Raw genomic sequence first — 21,393 nt, 5'->3', positions numbered from 1 at the left:
AAGCATGTGTAAATATTGAGAGATAAATGTTTGAGGATCTTTATGGTTATTATTACTTAGAAATAAATAAATAGGTAAATAAAATATTATTACTTTCTAGAAGAAAGAAAAGTCTGGTAAACCTAGGTGAGTCTTGATAGAGCATCAATTAAAACAGTGGATCCTGGTGCTAAAATGTTTGGAAACCACTGTTTTAGATTGTTTTTCTGTTCATGTGGGTCTTCAAAGCAGCTTTTAAGAAGTCTTTATTTGTAACATAACAAAAATTCATTACAAATGACAGTTAAAATACATGAGCCATTAAAAACAACCAGAACCTCTGGTCTCTTCTTCTCTGCAGTGGCTGTAAGTGGCAGGAAGTGCTTAGTGGGACAATCAGGGGAGTATGCCCAGTACTGTGTTCAGTGTATACAAAAACATTTTGTCATTAATTGTTATTCATTGTTATTATAGGTGTATATAAACCACATGCATCATTGGGTAGGTACAATTGCGTGACCTCCCTGTTTTGGAAGTCACACAGCTCTGTGTCTGTTGTGTCCATATAATATATTTTGACATGTTTTATGTCATCCTTCAGTTGCATCAAGTGCTATATGTGTGCTCTATGAACAGATACATAGATTAGCTACATATTTTCCAACATGCCACTGCTGACACTGTTACGAGCAATCTGAGTTGAAATAACTTGCACCTAATTTATCAGAGCCTCACCATTGCCAATAGCAGACTGATATTTCCTTTTTAGATGTTGCATAAAGGGGCAGGAGGTCTGGTCTAGAGGGTAGAGCCTCCATTAGCCCAAAGATAACATCATAAGGTCACCAGTTCGAGGACACCAGCAGCTCCCTGAATGGCAGAGAAAGGCGAGACCTTGAAGCAGCTGACAAGCTGAGCTGAGTGATTCCACCTGCTCTTGGTGTGAGCAAGAAGCCTCTTGGCTGCCCTCCATGTGAGAGATGGAGCTGCTTGTCATCCTGCATGGGAGACCTGGAGGCCAGAAGTGAGACCAAAGCAGGAAGATCCATTCTGAAATGTTGTTGGTTCTTGAAAGAGAGAACCTCTATGATTGTAAAAATCCCCTTGTAATGGCTGCCTATGTAAACCGCCTTGAGGCGGTATATAAATACCTCGTTATTATTATTATTATAAAAGAAATGGAATCTTTATAAAGGAAATATGCCTGGAAGAGTGAAGCAAGAAACCTTGACCAAGGCCTCTTTTGTTAAAGCAACCCTCAGCTCTAAAGCACATAGCCTTGCACATGGGAACAAAGGCATTCAGAACCTTGGACAGCTCCATTTCCACAATCCTCTTGACAGTGTACCAGATGTCGGTACTAATTTAGCTGTGTGCATGTTTTCTTCCCCCTACTCCTTTACTGGCTATATTACAAGTTATGTTATATTCATATTCTGGTTTATTGCTTCTAGGTATTGTTCAAACTGTTGTATTTACATATACAAAAATCTGAGTGGTTTGAGGCATGGATACTAATGATGCAAGCTTTGTTCAGTTTAATCAGTAGATTAATCAACTAAAGGCTCAATTCTGTGGGCCCACTGCACTGCTGGAAGTCAGGTTCCAGCAGGGCAGCATTCTTTATGATGGTCACAACATGCAGTGCTCCATTCTGCACAGCCAGGCCACTGCTGCAAGTGGTGCACAGCTACACCCACACTTCATTGGCCCCAGGAAAAACCTGGCACTGGTAAGTCAGTGCAAGGAGTGGGTGAGGTGGGGCGGAATGGGGTGGAGACCGGGGTGGGGAGAGATGTGTGTTGAGACTGGGAAGGGAGTGGCATTGGTGGCAGCAGCCAATATCCTATCCCCCTTTCTGGCCCCAAATTGCCTTCCTGATCACTGGCACAGGTACAAGTAGACCCATTCAGGTAGCAGAGGCTTACCCTCTGCAAGAGAACAAATGTTCCTCCTCATCCCTTCCACATACTTCTCATGTCATGTCCTCATCGTTTCCCTGTTTTGGCCTCTTCCCTAGAGGGGTTCTGTTGGCATGGCATTTTTCCAACATTGGAGCAGCTTCCATGGCACACCCACTGGCAGCAGGATTTCTGCTCCTGCAGGGCTATCATTGTGCTGACTTATGTGGAAGTATGCTGGTGTATCTCAAGGATAGGATTGGGCCTTTCACAGTGGTGTGCCTGGGGGGGGTTAGTGGGTGCAAGTGCTCCCCAGCTATGTTGCCCAAGGCTGTGTCACTCTGGGCCATGTCACCCCAAGGCCCCACCCCCAGTCGTATTGCCCTGAGGGCTGCCCACGTCCACTGCTTCCCCACTGTGAGGTATTCTGCAGGCCTGAGAGGCCACGCGTGGCCTCCCTTACCCTCAGAATGCCTTCTATGGGCTTTGGAGGACCTTAAAACGTCACTTCCGGTTTTTCAGGGAAGGCGTTCTGAGGGCAAGGGGGCCTCCCCAGACAGCAGAAGGCCATCTAAGGCCTCCGGAGGGTCTTAAAACATTACTCCTGTTTTTTGCCGAAAAACTGGAAGTGATGTTTTAAAGCTTTCCAGTGGCCTTAGTAGGTCTTCTGAGGGCGGGAAAGCTGCATGTGGCCTCTCCAACCCTCAGAAGACCTCTGGAGGTCATGTGACTTCCAGGCTTGCCCTGTGGTCACGCAGAGGCCACATGACCCCTTTTGTCACATGAATGTCTGTTCTCATTCCCGTGTACAATATGTTGCACTTTCTCCATGATGCAACTCTTAAATCCCACTACTTTTTCCTCCTTGCTGCAATGGCAATTCCTGCCTCCTCCCTCAGCTGAACTGAATCTGCCCCAGTGCTCTGGCATGTGTATTCTTCTCTTGCACACCCACACCCCATCCCACCAATAGCAACTGCTCCCCTGAGCTGCACTCTCAGACAGTCTACTTTTCTCTGAGTAGGCGAAAGGACACAGCAATCGGCAGGAGCGCATGGAGTCCTGGGGTATAAATAGCTCCAGCCGTGAGTTGTAACAATAGCTGTGCCACCTGTGCTGGGAACAAGTTGCTTACATTTGGTAGGGGAGTCAGTGTTAGTCCCCCCATCTAAAAAGGCATTTTTGCACCTGGATATATAAAATATAATGGTTTGTGTGTGTGCATATGGGTGTTGGTGTCTGGTGTTTCTGTGCAGGAGGAAAGCTCTTCCCCTGTCCTTGCACAGCTTTGACCTGCAAGTGTTCACATTTTCCTGCATCTGGGGCTCAATGGATCATAATACTAAGTACACCATACAGTAGGGTCCCAGCCTGATTAGAGCCCCTGCAGTATGATTATCTCAGAGCATCTCTTTGTGGACAGTGGACTTGCAGCCCAATTCTATGATGCATTGCTGAACTTCATGTAGCAGCAGTGCAGTGCACTTTATAGCCATCACAAAATGAGGCAGGGATGGGGATGCGCCGAAGACAGGAAGGGGACAGTTATTGGTGGCAGAAGCGCCACCAATATCCTATCCCACTTCCTAGCCTCCATTCACCTAGCCGGGTTCACTCAACTTGCGTCAGCAAAATCAGTAATGCAGGTCTGATGCAGGTAGTGCATCAGAGCAGCTTACTCCAAGACAAGGGAACAAATGTTTCCTTACCTTGAGGAGACCTCAATGGCTACCCCCTGCTAAATGCAGCATGTGCTGCAGTGGCATGGCTGCATTGGCCGGGGGGGGGTGGAGGTTTGGATAGTATTGGGCTATTAACCTGCTCCCTGTATGGACCTCTCTTAAAGTTTCTTTTAATTCATTAACTTGCTGGACTTCTTATTTTTAGCAATCTTAATGGTGCTGCCCATGCTGTGGTACAGTGGGGCTGAAATGGCTGCTGCTTTATTACCTTACCTTGTGTCAAGCCCCAGCCTGCCCAATGGGGCTACTCAGATCTGGACCAGCAAAATCATTGGTGCAGAACAGAATAGCTCCATTAGGGCTTTTAGGCCCAGGTGGGGGGAGGGTTATAATCCACCTGAGGCTTCCTTCACTATCCCTGCCCCCCCAGGTCTGAACTGCCCTCCCCCACCCCAGAATACCCCCATGCCATTCAGTGGCAGACTTACCCCTGATAGCTCTCAGGGCTTCTCCAAGTGGCACAGAGGCCAAGAACCTACTTGCACCAGCCTCCACACTTGCACCTCCCTCCTTTTGGTCACCATGAAGTGCCTTCTGACACTTTTATGGTAGCTATCTCCCAGGCAGCATGCATGAGACCGGTGCTAGCCCCAAGTTGGATCAGGCCGTAAGATGAATAGGTGAGATGGTGGATAGTGGCTGCATGGATAATGACCCATATGGATGGTTTCATATGCCACAGGTGCATGGCAAGGTTGCTGTTTGGTGCTTTCTCAATCCATACCTCCAAAGAAATTCCAAGAAGCTTACTGGCTTCTTTCCATTGGGCTGCAGTATTTCATACATGTAAATCAAAGTACCCCCCACAAAAAACTAATCACCCCTGGTACCTGAGATGTTTCGGTTGCTAGTTGGAATCCACCCCTTGACTCACCTACGAGGGTGTGGGGAGCCATATACAGAGACTCCATAAAAACTGCAACTGCTCTAAAGGTGGCACTACTTTTATGGATTTATTTTTAGCAATCGTAGGGTTTTCCTTAAAAAAAGAAGAAGAAAGAAGTCTGCTACTGCTACATCAAGAGTGTGTGATGCAGGAAAGTTGGGGAGAAGCATAGCAGTGACAAGGGAAGCATATGTTCTCATCAAGCAGACACGAATACAGGCATAACTTCTCTGGGCTGGAACTTGGAGAATTATTTTGCACTAATTTTGCACTAGGCACTGTACAGAGCATTCTTCATTTTTTTTCCTATTTATATCCTACCAATAGGAACTCAGGGTGATTTACAAACCAGCACAGGGTACAACCTCTGTCCAGAGGGCTTACAATAGATGGGGAGGCTACTGAGAAGGGGAGGCATTGGAGCTTGACAAATGAGCCAGTGCAGATGTGGTAGTGGAGAGTAATAGTTGAGTAATAGTTGAGCTGGAGACAATGCAGAATTGGAAAAAGCCTTAGCCAAGTGCACAAAGAAGAAGAGGACGACAGTGGTGTGACGTATGGCATGGTGCAGGGAGCAGCCTGAGAGAAACCACAGGGATCAGACGCAAGAAGAGAAAGGCAGGAGTTGATAAAAATGGAAAAAGAAAGGGGGGCAAAACTAGTTCAAGGTTCCTGCTCACATTCTCTTTGGACACCTGCAGACCTATTTTCTGCTAGCTTCAGGCTTGCTGATGCCCCCATGTGACCAAGTTTGGTGGGCCCCCCTGAAGCTTGCCAATCTCCTTTTTTGCTGTCTGTGTGCCCAGGACTACCTAAGCAAGATAATGGTCAAGCATGCAGCAGGCCATCATATGTGGCTGATGGGCTGTGTTTGGCTTGGTGGGTCACAAGTCATGCAGGCCTTTCCATGCATACTCTCTCCTTCCCTTTCCTCCTGGACCCCACCAAATGACTCCCCAAGAATCCCAGAAATCAACTATAAATACCAAGCCCACCCCACACTGCTAATAGTGAGTAACAACAGCAGGCAAATTACAGAGCAGGTCTCAGTGCTCTCGGCACCAACTCAAGCAGATCTAACGGATGCACGCAGAGCCTGAAAGCTGCTGTCACCCTGGGTATAATTAGAGGGTAGTGAGGAGATGGGGAGTGCAGTTAAAACAGCCAGGAGAATGCGGGGGCTCCTGCCTGCCACCCCCCCTGCGTCTTAATTGCCTTTTAATTTCAAAGAGCTGCAGCATGGCTGCGAATGATGTACAACAGAGCAGTGGGGAGAATGGCTCTCGAGCTGGCATGAAGAGGGTGTGAACAGTACGCAGGGCCATGAGCCTCTTGGGCGGCTCTGGAGAGGGGCTGGTCTTGCCATAAGCAGCCCTGCTGGGCAGGGGAGAAGAAAGAGAACACATGGGAAGAGCAGCTGCAAGACTGCTGTGGCTTCATTCTCCACCAGTTACACCAGCCTCGCTTCATCTCGGTGGGGCGGGGAGGGAGAGAGAGAGTGTGAGACAGAGAGACCTCATTTCACCCTAATGAGGGAATCATCCCTTAGGCTGATGCCTTTTTTTTTTTTTTTTTTACTTTAAGGGGTCTGTGTATTTCCCGGTCTTGTACAAGCATAGAAAAAACACAGAGTTGTATTAGGGACAGAAATTCTAGACGATGGCTTTCTTTCTGGAAAGCTAGCTATTACGACTGCAAAATGAGGTTTGAATGCATGTGAGTAGTCTCAGAAGGCAAAGGGGAGGCAGAGTAGGATTTCTGTTGGTCAGGGGGTGGGACTCCAGTGGTCTTTGTCCTTCCCTCTAACTGGCAAAAACAGGTGAAAAGATTGAGATCAAGCAAACCTGTGCAATCGCACATTGTTAACCTGCTTTGTATACTTCGTAGAATGCAGCATTTGGGTTACCTTGACATTGGATGTTGCAGGTTTATTTCTTTTTTTTTTAAATTTCTTTAAGGCATGGGCCTCCAAACCCCAGCCTGGGGGCCAGATGTGACCCACGGCCAGTGTCAATTCGGCCCATGGCCAGCCTCTTGACCCCTGAAAGCCTCTGACCCACTTGGCCAAACATGACTGGAACTGTGCTCTGGTTGCATCTGAAGGATGTTCTAAGGGCCAGAGAGTTTGAATGAATGAGCTCATTCATTCATTCATTCATTCATTTATTCACTCATCTAAGTTCCATCTCTAATTTATTTATATAAATTTATTTAATTTTTTTCCCCGGCCCTCAACACCGGGGAAGATATTTGATGTCAGATATTTGATACGGCCCTCTGGCCAAAATGTTTGGAGACCCCTGCTTTAAGGCATATAGTACATGAAGCCCTGGCTGTGAACTGGCACAACCTGTCTGTTGTGCGGGATCTGTTTGTACCAGGGATCCTTCCCTAGCGTTGAGGTATAACATCTCAGGAACGGTGTAGCAGGAATGGCTGTTTTTAGCAGATTTCCTCACTTAGCGCTGAGATTGCAGTTGCCTCTGAGGAGCAGGTCAACCGTAGTCAAGGAGGCAATTGGAGGTGCCTACAAAGGCACCTTTGCTTTACAAAGGCAACACTTGCCCACCTTTCTGGGCCAGCAGAAGGCGGGGTGGCCTGTTTCTTTCCAGCCTTCCTTTGTGCAAAGAAAGGCGGTAGAGTTGCTATATGGATGTGAGGGAGCATTACGCAGCAATTCCAATGGAAATGTGCAACATGTGGGTGGATGGAGGAAAGTGAGGTTTTTGTTGACACCAGGAGATTTTTTCCCATCAGCACTCATAGTCATGGCCCGGTGCAGATGAAGGGACACCAAAGAGTTATCCCTCTTCTATTAACATCCTTGAGAGGCTGCCCCATAGATGAGATATGGACATGATTTCCAACTTCTTCTTCTTCATTATTATGATTGAGAACATTTATATACCACTTTTCATCATCATCATCATCATCATCATCATCATCAACAACAACAGTTCCCTAATTAGAGAATCAGATGGTTCCACCCTTGTTCCAGATGGGTTCACTTCACACAACTTTTAAAATTCCAGAGTTGCTGCAGCTCCTGAAACGTCAAACAATTTTTTGAGGGAGGACCAGTAATGCAAACTAAAGTTGTGAGATTGGATGATTGAAATCAAGTGTGAAGAACCCAATCCTGAGCTCTTTAGCACCAGTGGTACAAGCATAACACTGCCGCTGGGTGTCATAAATGTGCAGTAAAATGCATTTACGGCACCCTCTGTGACCACTGGCGCCAGCCCAGCAATGGATGGATGCAACCCGGAGCAAGGGAAGAGCTCCAGGCAGCAGTAAGGTTTGTTGGGGCGGGAGGGGAAGCATTCTGGGATGGGAAGAGGGCAGAGGGAGGGCGGAGCAGGGGAGGTACCTGGGCAAGAGGGGATAGTAGAGTCCTGCTCCACTGACACGGAGCTCCTCCAGTCTCCACTGGCAAAATAGCCAGCACAGTCTGGAGGAGACTCATTGTGGGACCTGCGTTCTTACCTGGGGGGAGTGGGACGAATGTCCCCTTCTCCCAAAGAGACTCCAGCAGTCTCCACAGCACCAATAGGATACAGTGGTAGCTATTTTGGCACTGCTGCTCCTCTGGGCACCAGGCAGCTTAAGATTGGGCTGCCCGGGGGGGGGGGCAACCCTGTGTATAATGACTTGCACATGAGTAGAGCACTGCTTAGCATATAGAAGGTCCCAGACCAGGTCAATCCCTGGTATCTCCAGGTAAATCTGAGAAAGACTGAAACCCTGGAGAGCTGCTGCCAGTCTGTACAGACCAGGGTGTCAAACCTAAGGCCTATGAACCAAATGTGGCTCCCGGAAGCAATATATATGGCTGGGAGAACCCATTATAATTGGGCTCTCCCAGTATGATAATTGAGCTTTCTCATATCTTGAGCTTATGAACAAAATTTGCACCATTTGTCTTCTGCCATTTGCAGCTAATAAGTTCCTATGCAAGAACAAAGTGCTTATTTCTGGTATTGTCTGCTTAATGATGTCACTTCCTGCCTAATGATGGCACTTCCTGCCCTCAGCAGGTACCATGAATGCTATTCAGTCCACTGTAGGAAATGAGTTTGACACTCCTGATGTAGACAATATTGACCAAGATGGACCAATGGTCTGAGGTAACTTGTTAATTCTGGTTGCATGCTCTGCCATACTTGTATTTTGTGTGGATTTGTTTTATAAGGTTCAAAGGCCAGGGGTGGGGGCGGGGGCTGCAGCAGGACTATGAGAGCCGGAGAGATGGGGAGAGGTACAGGGCTGCCATTCCAGAGAGTGACTCTGACAAAAGATCCTGCAGGAGTTTTGGGCAAGTCGTCAAATCTTCCTGCAGCTGTCAAATGCCTGTGTCAGCTTCCAAATGCCCGGAACACATCTTTGATGTGTAAAATTGCAGAACTTGCAGGACCCAGGCCTCAAATGAATGCCTGGAAATGCTATTTTTGGTCTCCAGCTCTCTCTTGTGCTACCCATAGCTGAAAACCCATACCCATAGTTGAAAAAGTGTGTGCTTTACCTTGAGCCAGATGAAATAATGGGCAATCTCTCCTAGAGACTACCCCCTGGTGGGGCTGCCATTCTGAAGGGAATGCGACTGAATGTCGCAATATCAAACATCAGACTATCAAAATAACCAACCTTGGTGAGAGTCCTTACAGCTCAGGCGCAAGGAGGATGCTCGTTCACTGTGGCAGAAAACACAGTGTAGGTGAGATGATGACACCTTCTATTGAATTGGCTTGCTGGTGGGCTACAGGGTATTTTGTGTGGGATAGGATACAGGATGGGATACAGGCATTTGAGTAATGCGAAATGCTTGCCACATGCACCAGGCAAGTGGCAGTCAACATTATGTAAAGGGAAAGGACCTTCAGTTATGTGTTTGGGGTCAGGTGCACCCTACCCTGGGTGGCAGATGTTTCTGAATGTTTGTTTAAAGAGAAGTCACTGGAATCCCTGGCTTCTACTGGTGGGAGATTTGTCAGTAAGAAGTGTGTTCCGAACAGGCTCAAGGATGTTCTGCTCTCCAGTCAGCCTGTGTGTGCAAAGAGGGGGGGGGGGGAACCTCAGTGCTAGATTACATGTGATATGGGAGATTCCCAAAGAAGGGAACTGTGGCTGAAATTAAGCACTGATTATATTGTAATGGTTCTGGTTGTTTGTTATTTTTTTACATTCTACCCCAGTTTTCCTTCCTAGTTACAGGATACCCAAAGTGGCTCATAACAGTCAAAATTAGAACAATAAAAATAAAACACAGTATCATAAAAATAAAACAACAAAAATAGATACAGTCGTAAATACAAAATAAATTTTGAACTTCACTGGAAAAAAGAAAATGTCTTCAGCAGGTGATGGAACATTGTGACAGATGGAGCCTGCCTGATCTCACAAGACAGGGATTTTCATAAACTGGGTACCACTGTGGAAATGCCCTTTCACACATCATGCCAATCACACCTCTCAGAACAATGTGGCATACAAAAGGCCCATACCAAATGACATCAGAGGTCAAGCAGATACAGGCAAAGCTGACCCTTCAGGAACCTTGGTCTCAAGCCATTTAAAACTTTAAAACTAAAACCCGCACCTTGAATTATGCCCAGAAAAGAATCAATGTATGTGTAACTGATACAACAGTGGAGTCATGTGATCCCCATACCTGGTGTCTGTCAGCATCCTAGCAGCACCCTTCTGGACTAGTTGCAGTTTCCCAAATGGTACGTATTTGACATCCCACCGTAGTGCCTATGTGGTGCAATGGGTTCAAATACACAACTTGGAAGCTTCCTGTGTAATCTTGGGCAAGTCAATGTCTCTCAGCCTGTATCTTTCAGGGATGCCTTGCCCTGTGTATGCCACCCTGCCATTGCTCCTCAGAGGAAGGGCAAGACACAAATGTAAGGAATAAAATGATCAGACCAGCATCACACAATCTAAGGGCCACATTATACACTGCTGGCTTTGGAGTTCAGCTTTGCCAAGTCCCAATTCCAGTTACGTTCTGAATCAATCCTGGAAGCTTAATTCCTTGGGAGGAGTTTATCTGCCTTGAGATCTGCCCTGATTTTTCAGGGATTTTCCATATCAGGTATTGTCCTAGTACAAGACAATAAATTGTCCTTGTTTAAAAAATGATTTGTCTGTTCATCTTGAAGGCAGGAGATGAAATGAATGCGCAGAAGGTTATTTTCTCAGTATTCTTTCACACATTTCTCTCAAAGGCAACAGATAAAATGAATGTGCAGAAGGTTTTTTTGTTTTTGTTTTTTTAAAGATTTTTTAAAGATTCTTTCACACACTGCAGAATTGACTGGTGAAATTCCCTACCAGTGGAAGTAGAGGCAGCCAGCAATACAATGGAGTTCATCAAATGGAATACACAGGAATACAGGAACACCCGTCTGAACCACTATTAGCTACAATTATCAGGACAGAGTATTTCTAAATGTTAAACAGGATGTGGCTGACAGAAAGCAAGTAGGGGAATAGGAAATGTCCAGTCCAGATGAAAGGAACCCTGTGCAGAACTCCAAGTCATCCTTTATCAGACCTGATTGGCATTTAACCTGCCAATTCTGTTTACCATACGACACTGGTGTCATGCAGGTATTTGCTGTGCTAACACAGAAAGGGTGAAAAGGTGAGGCATATCTCCAAGTAGTCACACTTGGAATATGAGCCATAAATGTGGTAGGTTTTTAAAAGGGGCAGATACACTGGAGACATACTTTGAGTGATCGTGTGGTAAGACTATATTGCCAGAGACTTTAAATAACACCTCAATCCTAACTAGCTTTCTGGTGCTGATGCAGCCATGCCAATGGGGAGTGCGCTGCATTCTGTGGTGTGGTGGCGGTCATGGAGACCTCCTCAAGGTAAGAGAACATTTGTTTCCTTATGTCAGTGCTGCATCAGCACTAGAAAAACAGTTAGGATTTGGCTGTAAGAATGGTACAAAAATTAAATAAGTGTTTTCCATTGGAAATCCTTCCAACAATCAAACTTGAGCAAATGCTGAAATCTGTCTGGACCTCTGTAGAACAACCAGTATACAGAATAATCCAGTACTGAATTCTCTGTTCAGAACTATGTTCAGTGTTTGACCATCTATTGCTGGAGACGGTATAAAATGAACCACAGGTCTGAGGCAGTAGGGATATTCTTAAACATGGTTAATGCTGCAATCTTTCCCACTTACCTCGGAACAAGCTTCATTGAACACACTGCAACTTCTGTCAACATGCGTAAGATTGCAGTGTTGCCTCTGTTTGTCCCATTGGCTGCCTCTGGATTCAGATGCTGGTTTTTTTGCTTCATTTGTATCTGTATTTTGCATTCTCAAAGACTCTGCCATTGACAAGTGTCAGCTTTAGTTCTGCGCAGAACAGATTAAGTATCTCTACTGGCATGACGGATCTGAGAAAAACATCCAGCTTCCTAGGGGTTTTTGTTCATTCTAGTCATTCAGATGTCAGGATTCTAAGTACTGGTTTAGCACATTAGCTATCAATTACACTGGTCTCCATTTGTTCCTCCTACAAAAGGGACATTATATTCCAATGATGACATTTTGTAGGAGTCTGCTTGCATTTGAATATCAGCTCCCCACTGGGAGCTGAACCAAGGAAAGCACCCTATAAACCTCCTAGATTCCTGTGTTCACCTTACTCTGCTGTTCAAACCAAGGACAGCAGCTTACCTTATAAACTACCTGGATTCCTGTGGCCACCTTTTTTAAAGCAGAATCTCTTTTTTGGGTATATTGCACTTAAAAAAAAACCTATACCTAGTTAACTGTCATGGCTTCCCATAGAATCCTGAAACTTGTAATCTGGCAATGTTGCTGAGAATTCTCATTACTTGTGGTTTAAAGAAAATCACAGGTATCTTCATCACAATACTACAGTTCCCAGGGCTCCCTGGGGGAGAGAGAGAATGACTATACTTTACCAATTTAAGTTCATAATACAGACACACCCTGGAAGTCTTTTGAGTCAAAGACTCTTGCTGAAGCCCTGCTACAGTCAATTCCCTTCAGCGATCTGACTTACTTTAGCTCCACCTATGAATTCCTGGAACCTGCTTAGGTGTACTGTGTGTCACCTCTAGCTACATGGCTGCACTTTTCTTCTCCCAGGTGGGTCATTGCCTTGGTAGCCACACATCACCTCCTTGGAGGTTTGAGCTCTTGCTTCTCGACAAGCCCTTTTGTTAGCATACGATCAAGAAAGGACAAGAAGAACTCAGTTTCAGAGAATGAGATGTTTGTTTTAACCCATTTTGTACATTATGAATGTTGTTCCCTGCTGCAGAAAAAAGAAAAAGAGGGAAAGATTGGGGCAAAGAATGTTAGAGAGAAACATTAGATCAGCGGTTCTCAAGTTTTTAGCACTGGGACCTACTTTTTAGAATGAGAATCTGTCAGGACCCACTGGAAGTGATGTCATGACTGGAAGTGACATCATCAACAGGAAGAGTTTTAACAATCCTACCCACACTTACCCAGGAGTAATAATAATAATAATAATAAACAGGTATTTATATACCGCCTTTCTTGGTCTTTATTCAAGACTTTATTCAAGGTGGTTTACATAGGCAGGCTGATTAAATCCCCGTAGGGATTTTTACAATTGAAAGAAGGTTCTATCTTTCAAGAACCACAACAGTCCAGGTGTTTCAATCTGATCTGGTTTCACATTCTGGCCTCCTTCTCCCACGCTCAGAGCAGATGGAATCTCTTGGCTTCAGCTTGTCAGCTGCTTCAAGGTCGCACGGTGCCGGTGGCCTTGAACTGGCGACCTTGTGAATGTTATCTTCAGGCAGTCGGAGGCTCTACCCTCTAGACCTTACTCCTGTTGGAGTAAGATCCAACTTACTGTCATTGTTAAAAGCATATACATAGTAGCCTGTTAATAGTATAGATCTGTAACATTTCCCCAAATGCAGACACATAACTTGGTAGCATTTAGTCTAATATATTAAAAATAAAATTTGAAATGAATGGTGTCCCACCTGAAATTGGCTCACGAACCACCTAGTGGGTCCTGACTCACAGTTTGAGAAACACTGCATTAGAGCATTTTGCCAGCTACAGAGTTCTCAGAAGGGAAATTAACTCTGACTCATTATATCTGTTTCTTGGGTTGCCAGCTTTTCTTATGGCCTTGCTTTTGTGCTTTTAACAGCAGCCTAACACACAGAAGTGAACCAGGTGACACTTGCTGCACCACTTATCTCAATGCTAGGAAAAGCTTCACTTGCTACATGTGCTTATGCAGGATCCAGATACTTTTCAAAGGTCCATAAAAATGTTGGCTACCCTATCTATATCATTTAACTGGGTGTATTATAATGTGCTTTCTCAATTGCAAAACTCTCTAAATCCCTGTAAGTTGGGAGGCTTTGCCATTGGTTTAAAGCAGAATGAAGGGTGTAAATTTACTTGGTCCCATTTTGGGAGTATTAACTGCACTACTGCTGGTCTCTCATTCCCCCCTCCCCCACTCTAGCCATTAGGCCTCCCTCTCCTCCCAAGTCTAGTGCAGTCCTAGCCCCTCATCCTCATCACCACTCCTGTATTTCTCTAGGGCAAAGTTTAAGCATTTTTAAAAATTATCCTTGGAACTAGGAGACAGTCGTGCCCAGCATCCATTAAACCCTCTCAGCTTGCTGTTGTTCCTATTCAAATCTATGCAAATGAATCAGGGTTGGGGGTGGTCTCTGGCTCTCTCCGCTGGTGAGAAGTTGGGAGTTGGAGTCCAGATGCCGCAGGCGATGACTAAATTCTGCATGGAACAAACAGGGTAAAAATAGTCAGAAACTGGAGATGTACCATATGGTGCCAACTCCTGGGGAGACAGTGGGGAAGGAACCAGGAATGCCACCTTCCCTCTACTGGGCACCTGGCAGATGGGACATGATAGAGCATCCTGGCATCTTGTCTCCACCTGTTGGCCACCTGCCACTTTGTATCCCCTCTTTTTCTCCAATGCTGATTATTTCCTTCTGTTTTCACTTGTAGCCTCTAATGATGCCAGAACTTCTCTTATGTTTGCATTTCTAACCTTACATCCCTGCCCTTCCTACAGGATTGAGAGTTATCCCATACCACTGTTCTTTACCTCTTGTTCAACCATACATCTTTTGTTCTCAACTGTGTAGGCATTAAGCATACCCTTTCTCCTGTTGCAGTCAACCTGGATTCTGGTGTCCTCATCCCATTGCATGGCACATACGTACATAAGATTTATTAGCCATTTTTCAACAAGCTTCGTTGCAGCTTGCATTAAGAAAAACAGGTTTAAACTGACAATGTGGAACCCAAAAACAGCACCAGGAAGCCCAGGAAGTCAGCCTACCATCCCAGAAGCTAGACAGTTGCATTCTGCGCTCCTCCTGAGAAGTCTAGAGGGAGGGGTAGTTCTGCTCTTCAAGAGAGAGATGGTTCTCCAAAGTGCTCCTAACTACATCTGCAACCCGCTTATCAACAAGCAAAACCAAGTCAAACAGGGCTCCAGGTTTCTGCCCCTGTTCTTATGGAGATATTATTTTATTCACTTAGGATTGCTTCACAGGGACTAGAATGAGAGGCACATCATGTGCAGAGCTTAAAAGTGAGGAATGTCTTTTTCTTTCTTCTGACCATATGTATACTGCATGCCTACCCTGTGGAAACCCTGAGGCCAATCCCTGCTGTTTGCGCACAGAATCAGAATAAGGCATGTTGTGTTTTCACACCTGATAAGATTGCACACCTGGAGGTCAGTACCCATTCCTTGATAGGTGTGGAATCATTCTCAGTTGGCAACCGTAACATGCAAAGTCTACTTGATCTGCTTTCACAACATGCTCCTAAGTTAACCACTGTTCTTTTCACTGATCAGTTGGTTATTCAGGGTCAGTTCACAAATGCACGTTCATCACTCACAGACTTGAACACGTGAATGAGCCATCACAGATTAATCACTCCTGGTAGAGCTTTCATGCTACCATGGAATGCCAGCCCAGATACAATGCTGAAAGCTTGTCAGTTCTCACACTGAAAAAAAAAATTAGTGAAAATTTACAAAATAATAAACTACAGTGGACATAATTGATTTGGAAGTTCCACTGATTTCAATGGAATTTGCTCCCAAGCCAGTGTGCAAAGGACTGCAGGCATGCAGAACCATTCTATGCATGTTTAGTCACCAAGTCCGGGGGGGGGGGAGGTTTACTCCCTAGTACAGTGGTTCTCACACATTTAGCACCGGGACCCACCAGGACAGAATGAGAATCTGTCCGGATCCACTGGAAATGATGTCATGACCGGAAGTGATATCATCAAGCAGGAAAACTTTTAACTATCCTAGGCTGCAATTATACCCACACTTACCCAGGAGTAAGTTTCCTTTACTATCATTGTTAAAAATAGTAGCTTGTTAAAAGTACAGGTCAATACAATATTTCCCCAAATGCAGTCACATCCCATGGTAGCATCAAGTCGAATATATTGAAATGAATAGGGACCCCCCTGAAATGGTCTCGAGACCCACCTAGTGGGTCCCGACCCACAGTTTGAGAAACACTGCCCTAGTATATTTGTTGCAGATTGTAGCCTTGATGCCAGTTTGAAACAGGTTTCTTCTGAAACACGTCCAACTAACTTTAATAGGACTTCCTTCCAGGTGCCTTTAGGACTGCAAACTTACAGCACAAGTCTGTGCATATTTATTCAGAAGTAAATCCCATTGAATTCAAGAGACCTTACATGCAACTGAGAACATACGAAAGTCCTGCTTGATCAGGCCAAAACCTCATCTATTCCAGTATCCTGTTGGTCACTATGGCTCACCCATTAAAGGGTGTGTAAGACTGCAACCTTAGTTATAATGAATTGGAACCCCTTTCATTTCAATGGATGTTGGCAAATCACTTTTGCCAGTGCTTTTCAATGGTGACAAGACAGTCCACATATTCAGCTGAGAATCATCCAGTGAAGAGACCTGCAGGGGTGAACCAGTCCACAGTCTTTAGGAGTAATGACTTGCTGTGGGCTACTCACTGATTCCTTGGCTTAGATGGGTCTTGAGTTCAGTCCTCCCCGGACCCATGTCCACCCACAATGCCTCTCTCTTTCTCTCTTGCAGACAGTAATTTTGTCCTGGGCAATGCCCAGGTGCGTGGCGCCTTCCCTGTGGTGTACTGTTCTGACGGCTTCTGTGAACTGACTGGCTTTTCTCGGGCTGAGGTCATGCAGCGCTGCTGTGCCTGCAGCTTCCTGTATGGGCCTGACACCAGTGAACTTGTCCGCAGCCAGATACGCAAGGCCCTAGATGAGCGCAAGGAGTTCAAAGCCGAGCTCATCCTCTATAGGAAAAGTGGTGAGTTCTCTAGCCACAAAATGGAGGCATATTGGAAAGAATACTGGGGTTTGAGAGGGTCTCATGCCATGGGGTTGGAAGACTGTAGTCCAGGTGTAATTAAAAAAGAAGAAGAAAGTTTTGGGATTACTGGACTGAAACTTGGATGGAAAAGAGCATCTGAGGGTAGGCTTGTCGGGCCTTGGCACTAGGAGCCCAGAGGAAGGAAGGGCCTCAAATGTCATTCCAACTCTCCTTATATGTTTCCTGGCAGTCACCTCTCAGTTTCCAAGTTTGCATTGGAAGAGAGAAAGAAATTGGAAGGGATACATATCCCTTCCCTGCTGAGAACTGACATACTTCACCCATCACATTTTTTACACTAACATACTCAAAGTGTAAGTGTCAAAATGTAGAGCATGGATGAGGTGCAGACTTCATTGGAAAGTTGCACATATGCAGGTTATACTTGGGAGCAGCAGGGAGCTGAAGAAAGAGTGTAGTCCCTATTTGAGGCACCAACAGGGTGAACAGGGTCTCCACCCAAATGCCCTGAAAGGGGAGGGCAAAAGGTTGCTTTTCTTACAGGATGTCTCTGAAAATGGGTCGTAGGGTGTAGGTGACCCTGTTGTGATACCACAGTCCCAATTGCCGGACAGTGCTGGCACTGGTGGAGATGAGAGAGGAGACCCCACCAAAGCTAGGAGGAGGTCTCCTCCAGGGTGGAACTCAAATCGCAACATCTTTGTATTTTAACTCTTTGTGGGTGACAGCTGACTGCTTTCATATTTTATCTCTTTCATTTCCCTCATGCTCCGGGAGGAGGGTGGTGTTAAGTGCATGGTTTCTTGGCTTCAATATTGGTTTCAATTGGTTTCAAATACTGGTTATTATTATTATTGGGGCAACAATGAGGGTGCATGCAGGGGAGGGGGTCTGTCCTCCTGAGATCAGCATCTCACCTTCCTCCTTGTCTTCCAGGTGTCCCCTTTTGGTGTCTCCTAGACGTGGTGCCTATCAAGAATGAAAAGGGAGAGGTGGCTCTTTTTCTGGTCTCCCACAAGGACATCACTGAGACCAAGAGCAGAGCATCTGCAGAAAGCTGGAAGGAAGGAGGTGAGAATTGACTGAGGCTGGGGAGAGGAGATGTCCCAGATAGTCTGATGTGCGATTCATTAGCCCAGGGCTTTTCAAACTGGGGCGTCGCGACACCCCAGCCCGTGGGCCCTGGCCTCTGCCCCCTTAGGGGGTGGGGGCAGCCAGGAGGCAGGGAGGAGGTAGCAGCGCGATCCTGGGCATTGCACTGCTGCCTCCCCTCCCCTGTCTCCACAAGGACTTAGAACGGTTTTCAAACTCTCAGGGAGTTTGAAAACTGCTGCATTAGCCCAAGAACTCTAAAGTGGTCATACGGGAGGTAAGGGTGACTGGGTCTCGTGGATTCAGACATAACATGAAACCGTGGTTCGTGCTAATCATAAACAGACCACATCTAGGTCTGAGACATACAACAGGCAAACTATGGTTTAAGAGCCACAGGGGGTCTCCAAACTAAGGCCCAGGGTCCACATCTGGCCCTCCACAAGTTTTCATCTGACCTGCAGCAACTTATTTTTTTGTCAGAGCACTTGCTTTTTTGACATTTTTACTCATTATATATAATTTCTCAACTCAAGCACAAAGTGTTTGTTTCTAATGGTCACATATCTCTTTTGTTCTGAATCCTATCATGCTGATTGCAAAAAAGACACTTATTCCTTCATTTAAATTTTATTCATTAATAAAAACTGATAAATTAATAAAAATCTGAGAACCTGTATAAAAATGGATTTGTTTTTTAGCCCATGAAAATGTGTAAAATATAAGATATTGCCCTTGTACTGAAAAGTTTGGAGACCCCTGGTTTAGAGCTACTTGTCCGCTCTCCCCCATCTACTCAGACATCAACTTCATAAGTTCACTCCTATCTCTATGCTTCATTAGCTTTGAGGCAGAGCAATTGTCCTAACTTTGTTTGGACAGTTGTCTGTGAATTCAGACCCAGAAGGAAGCCACAGTTAGCTCAGACTGTGGTTTGCAAACCATCTTCAAGTAGTGGTTTCAGAATGTGCTTTCTTTGCAGGCTCAGAATCAAATAAGCAACAGGTTAAAACAAACCACGATTTTGCATTCCAGCCAACAACAGCCTATTTTTTCACTGGCTACCAAAGGCAGGCTAAGATTTTGAGCACACAGTTCTCAAAGTGAGAGGCAGAAGTTTCTTGAACAGATGCTAAGGGGGTGTGAATGAGGACAGGTAAGAAGGAAGGGGGAGAGAGAAAGCAAGAACGAAACTGCTCCAAAGGCCCTGTAACTGTACTAGGAAGATGCAACAATAACAGCCAGGTGTAGCAACTTATTCCCCCTCTCTTAAATGTACACTTATTTTAACACTCCGAACCTGATCAGTAGGGCAGATGTAATGTCCCACGTGGTGATGTTTGACTGTTTTGCAGTGTGGTATGTAGCCCCCACCTAATTCCTCATGTTCTGCAGCAGTTCTATGTTCCCTGCCACCACCACATCCCATTTCTCTGCCAAGAGAAACCAAGACTTGAATTCTGAATAAGTTCTATGCAGAGGACCTGGATCCTGGCCCCTTAACCAATGGGAATCTTCCTCAGTCCTCTGACATTTCACCACGCTTTGCTCCCTAAAAGCTTCCAAGCCCCAAAGCAGGCGCAACATGTCTTGTGTAATTCTTTAGGCAGCGGTCAATATATTGTGGTGGTGGCATGGGGCCCATTTCCTTTTGCCTCCATATCTAGACACATGATCAGATTTTTCCAGATTCTCTTCAGCATCACGTATTTTCTACTTTGTGCCCAAGGGAAATGCTCTGCGGCATATGTGGAGAATTCTCCTCTTCGCATGGTGGATATTGCAATTTGTGAGTACGTTGCTCCCTCAGGCAGTTCTGCCCCTTCTCCCTTGCTGCCCTTTATGCTTAAAACTCCTTTCCTGCTCACCTGCAGGATGCCTCTCTTCGTATGTCCTTCAAATCCATACTCAAAACCCATCTTTTCCATGGAGACTTTGGCACCACCCTCTAGTGCTGGGGTGTCAAACTCGTTTCATACAGTGGGCCAAACAGCATTCAAGAAACCTGCTGAGGGCCAGAACTGGTGTCATCAAGCAAGTCATGACCAGAAATAAGCACTTTTTTCTCACTTAGGAACTCATTAACTGAAAATGACAGAAAATGTGCAAATCTTGATCATATTTTCCAGATATGGGAGAATCCAGTTATTACATAGGCCACCCTTTCAGCATATGGTGTTGCTGGGAGAGCCTGAGGGCCAGATAAAGAACTTCTGTGGGCCATATCTGGTCCATGGGGCTTATGTTTGATGTTCCCTGTTCTAGTCCCTTTTCCTTACCTAAATACATGTACACAAAACGATTACATATTTTCCCCCTTATTCTCTGGCTTCATCCCCTTCTCCTGATTTCTCCCGTGGGTCTATTTTAGATTGTGAAACCTTTGTGACAGGTATCTGCCTTCTCTTCTGAAGCAACTTGCACACTGATGGCACTAAATACATAGATAATAATAATAATTGTTGCTTTTGAAAGAGACCATGGTGAGACAGTTTCTGGGAACTGCAAAACTGGACATGGGTCCGTGGCAGTTGTCATAAGCTTTGTAGCTGAGATAAATGGACTGGAAGCAGGAAACACAGAGGAAATCAGAAGTGTGACTACAAAATCCCATTTCTTGTATCATCACCACAAATTTCTGTGTGACATATGGACACACATAAGAAATCCTACAATTAGCATTATGGTCCTTAGCCATAAGGACTAGAAACTTAAAGAGGTATGCAGTGAATAAGTTTGGCTTTAATCATAAAGATCTGAGAAGCAGTTCAAATCTTTATGAATATTCAGTTCAATGAATGTTTGCTTTCAGCTCTCTGAGTTGTACCTCTTAAGTTTTTGTGTGGATGGCAGAATGTTCTGTTTCCCCACATTGGCGATGCATGTATAAGAGACTGTGTTTATATTCTCTTGAATGGTGATGCCATACAGAGGATGGAATTACAGCCAATTAGTTCAGCTAGCTAACAGAGCTACTCTACTAGATGTGAGATTGCTGACAATCCTTTGTGTATGTAAGATAAATGCTATTGCCCAGATGCTATCACAGCTAATTGGCAAAGAGGACTGCATGCATGCCAGCAAGGAGGGCGTAGGTAGGACATGCAGTAAGGCACACAGATGCACAAGGATTGGCACTGAAGAGCAATGAACAGTTATTCATGCTCTGGTGACCTTCTGATTATTGCCATGCATTTTATGTGAGGCTGCCTTTGATGACTTCTTGGAAACTAATGAGTCCAGAATCCTGCTAGCAGGATGCTAACTGGAGCCAGTCCTAGAGAACATACTATGACAGTTTGAGGGTCCACTCCTATCCAACTTTCCAGTGCTGATGCAGCCATGCCAGTGTGGCATGTGCTGCTTCCTGTGGTGAGGGGACAGTCACAGAGGCTGCC

The 21,393-nt window shown here is 45.4% G+C and overlaps 1 protein-coding gene across 1 annotated transcript in view; it reads left to right on the top strand.

Annotated features, from left to right (window-relative positions):
* The window catches only part of KCNH3 (potassium voltage-gated channel subfamily H member 3), a 63,208-nt gene that overhangs the window by 17,973 nt on the left and 23,842 nt on the right, over positions 1-21,393 (top strand). The window contains exons 2-3 of the mRNA XM_066615090.1: positions 16,646-16,879; positions 17,840-17,974. Of these exons, the coding sequence (XP_066471187.1) occupies positions 16,646-16,879; positions 17,840-17,974 (369 nt within the window). The remainder of the gene's footprint in view (positions 1-16,645; positions 16,880-17,839; positions 17,975-21,393) is intronic.

This window comes from Tiliqua scincoides, chromosome 2 (genome assembly GCF_035046505.1).
Source record: "Tiliqua scincoides isolate rTilSci1 chromosome 2, rTilSci1.hap2, whole genome shotgun sequence".
NCBI lineage: Eukaryota > Metazoa > Chordata > Lepidosauria > Squamata > Scincidae > Tiliqua > Tiliqua scincoides.
This window is presented reverse-complemented; position numbering and strand designations above follow the sequence as displayed.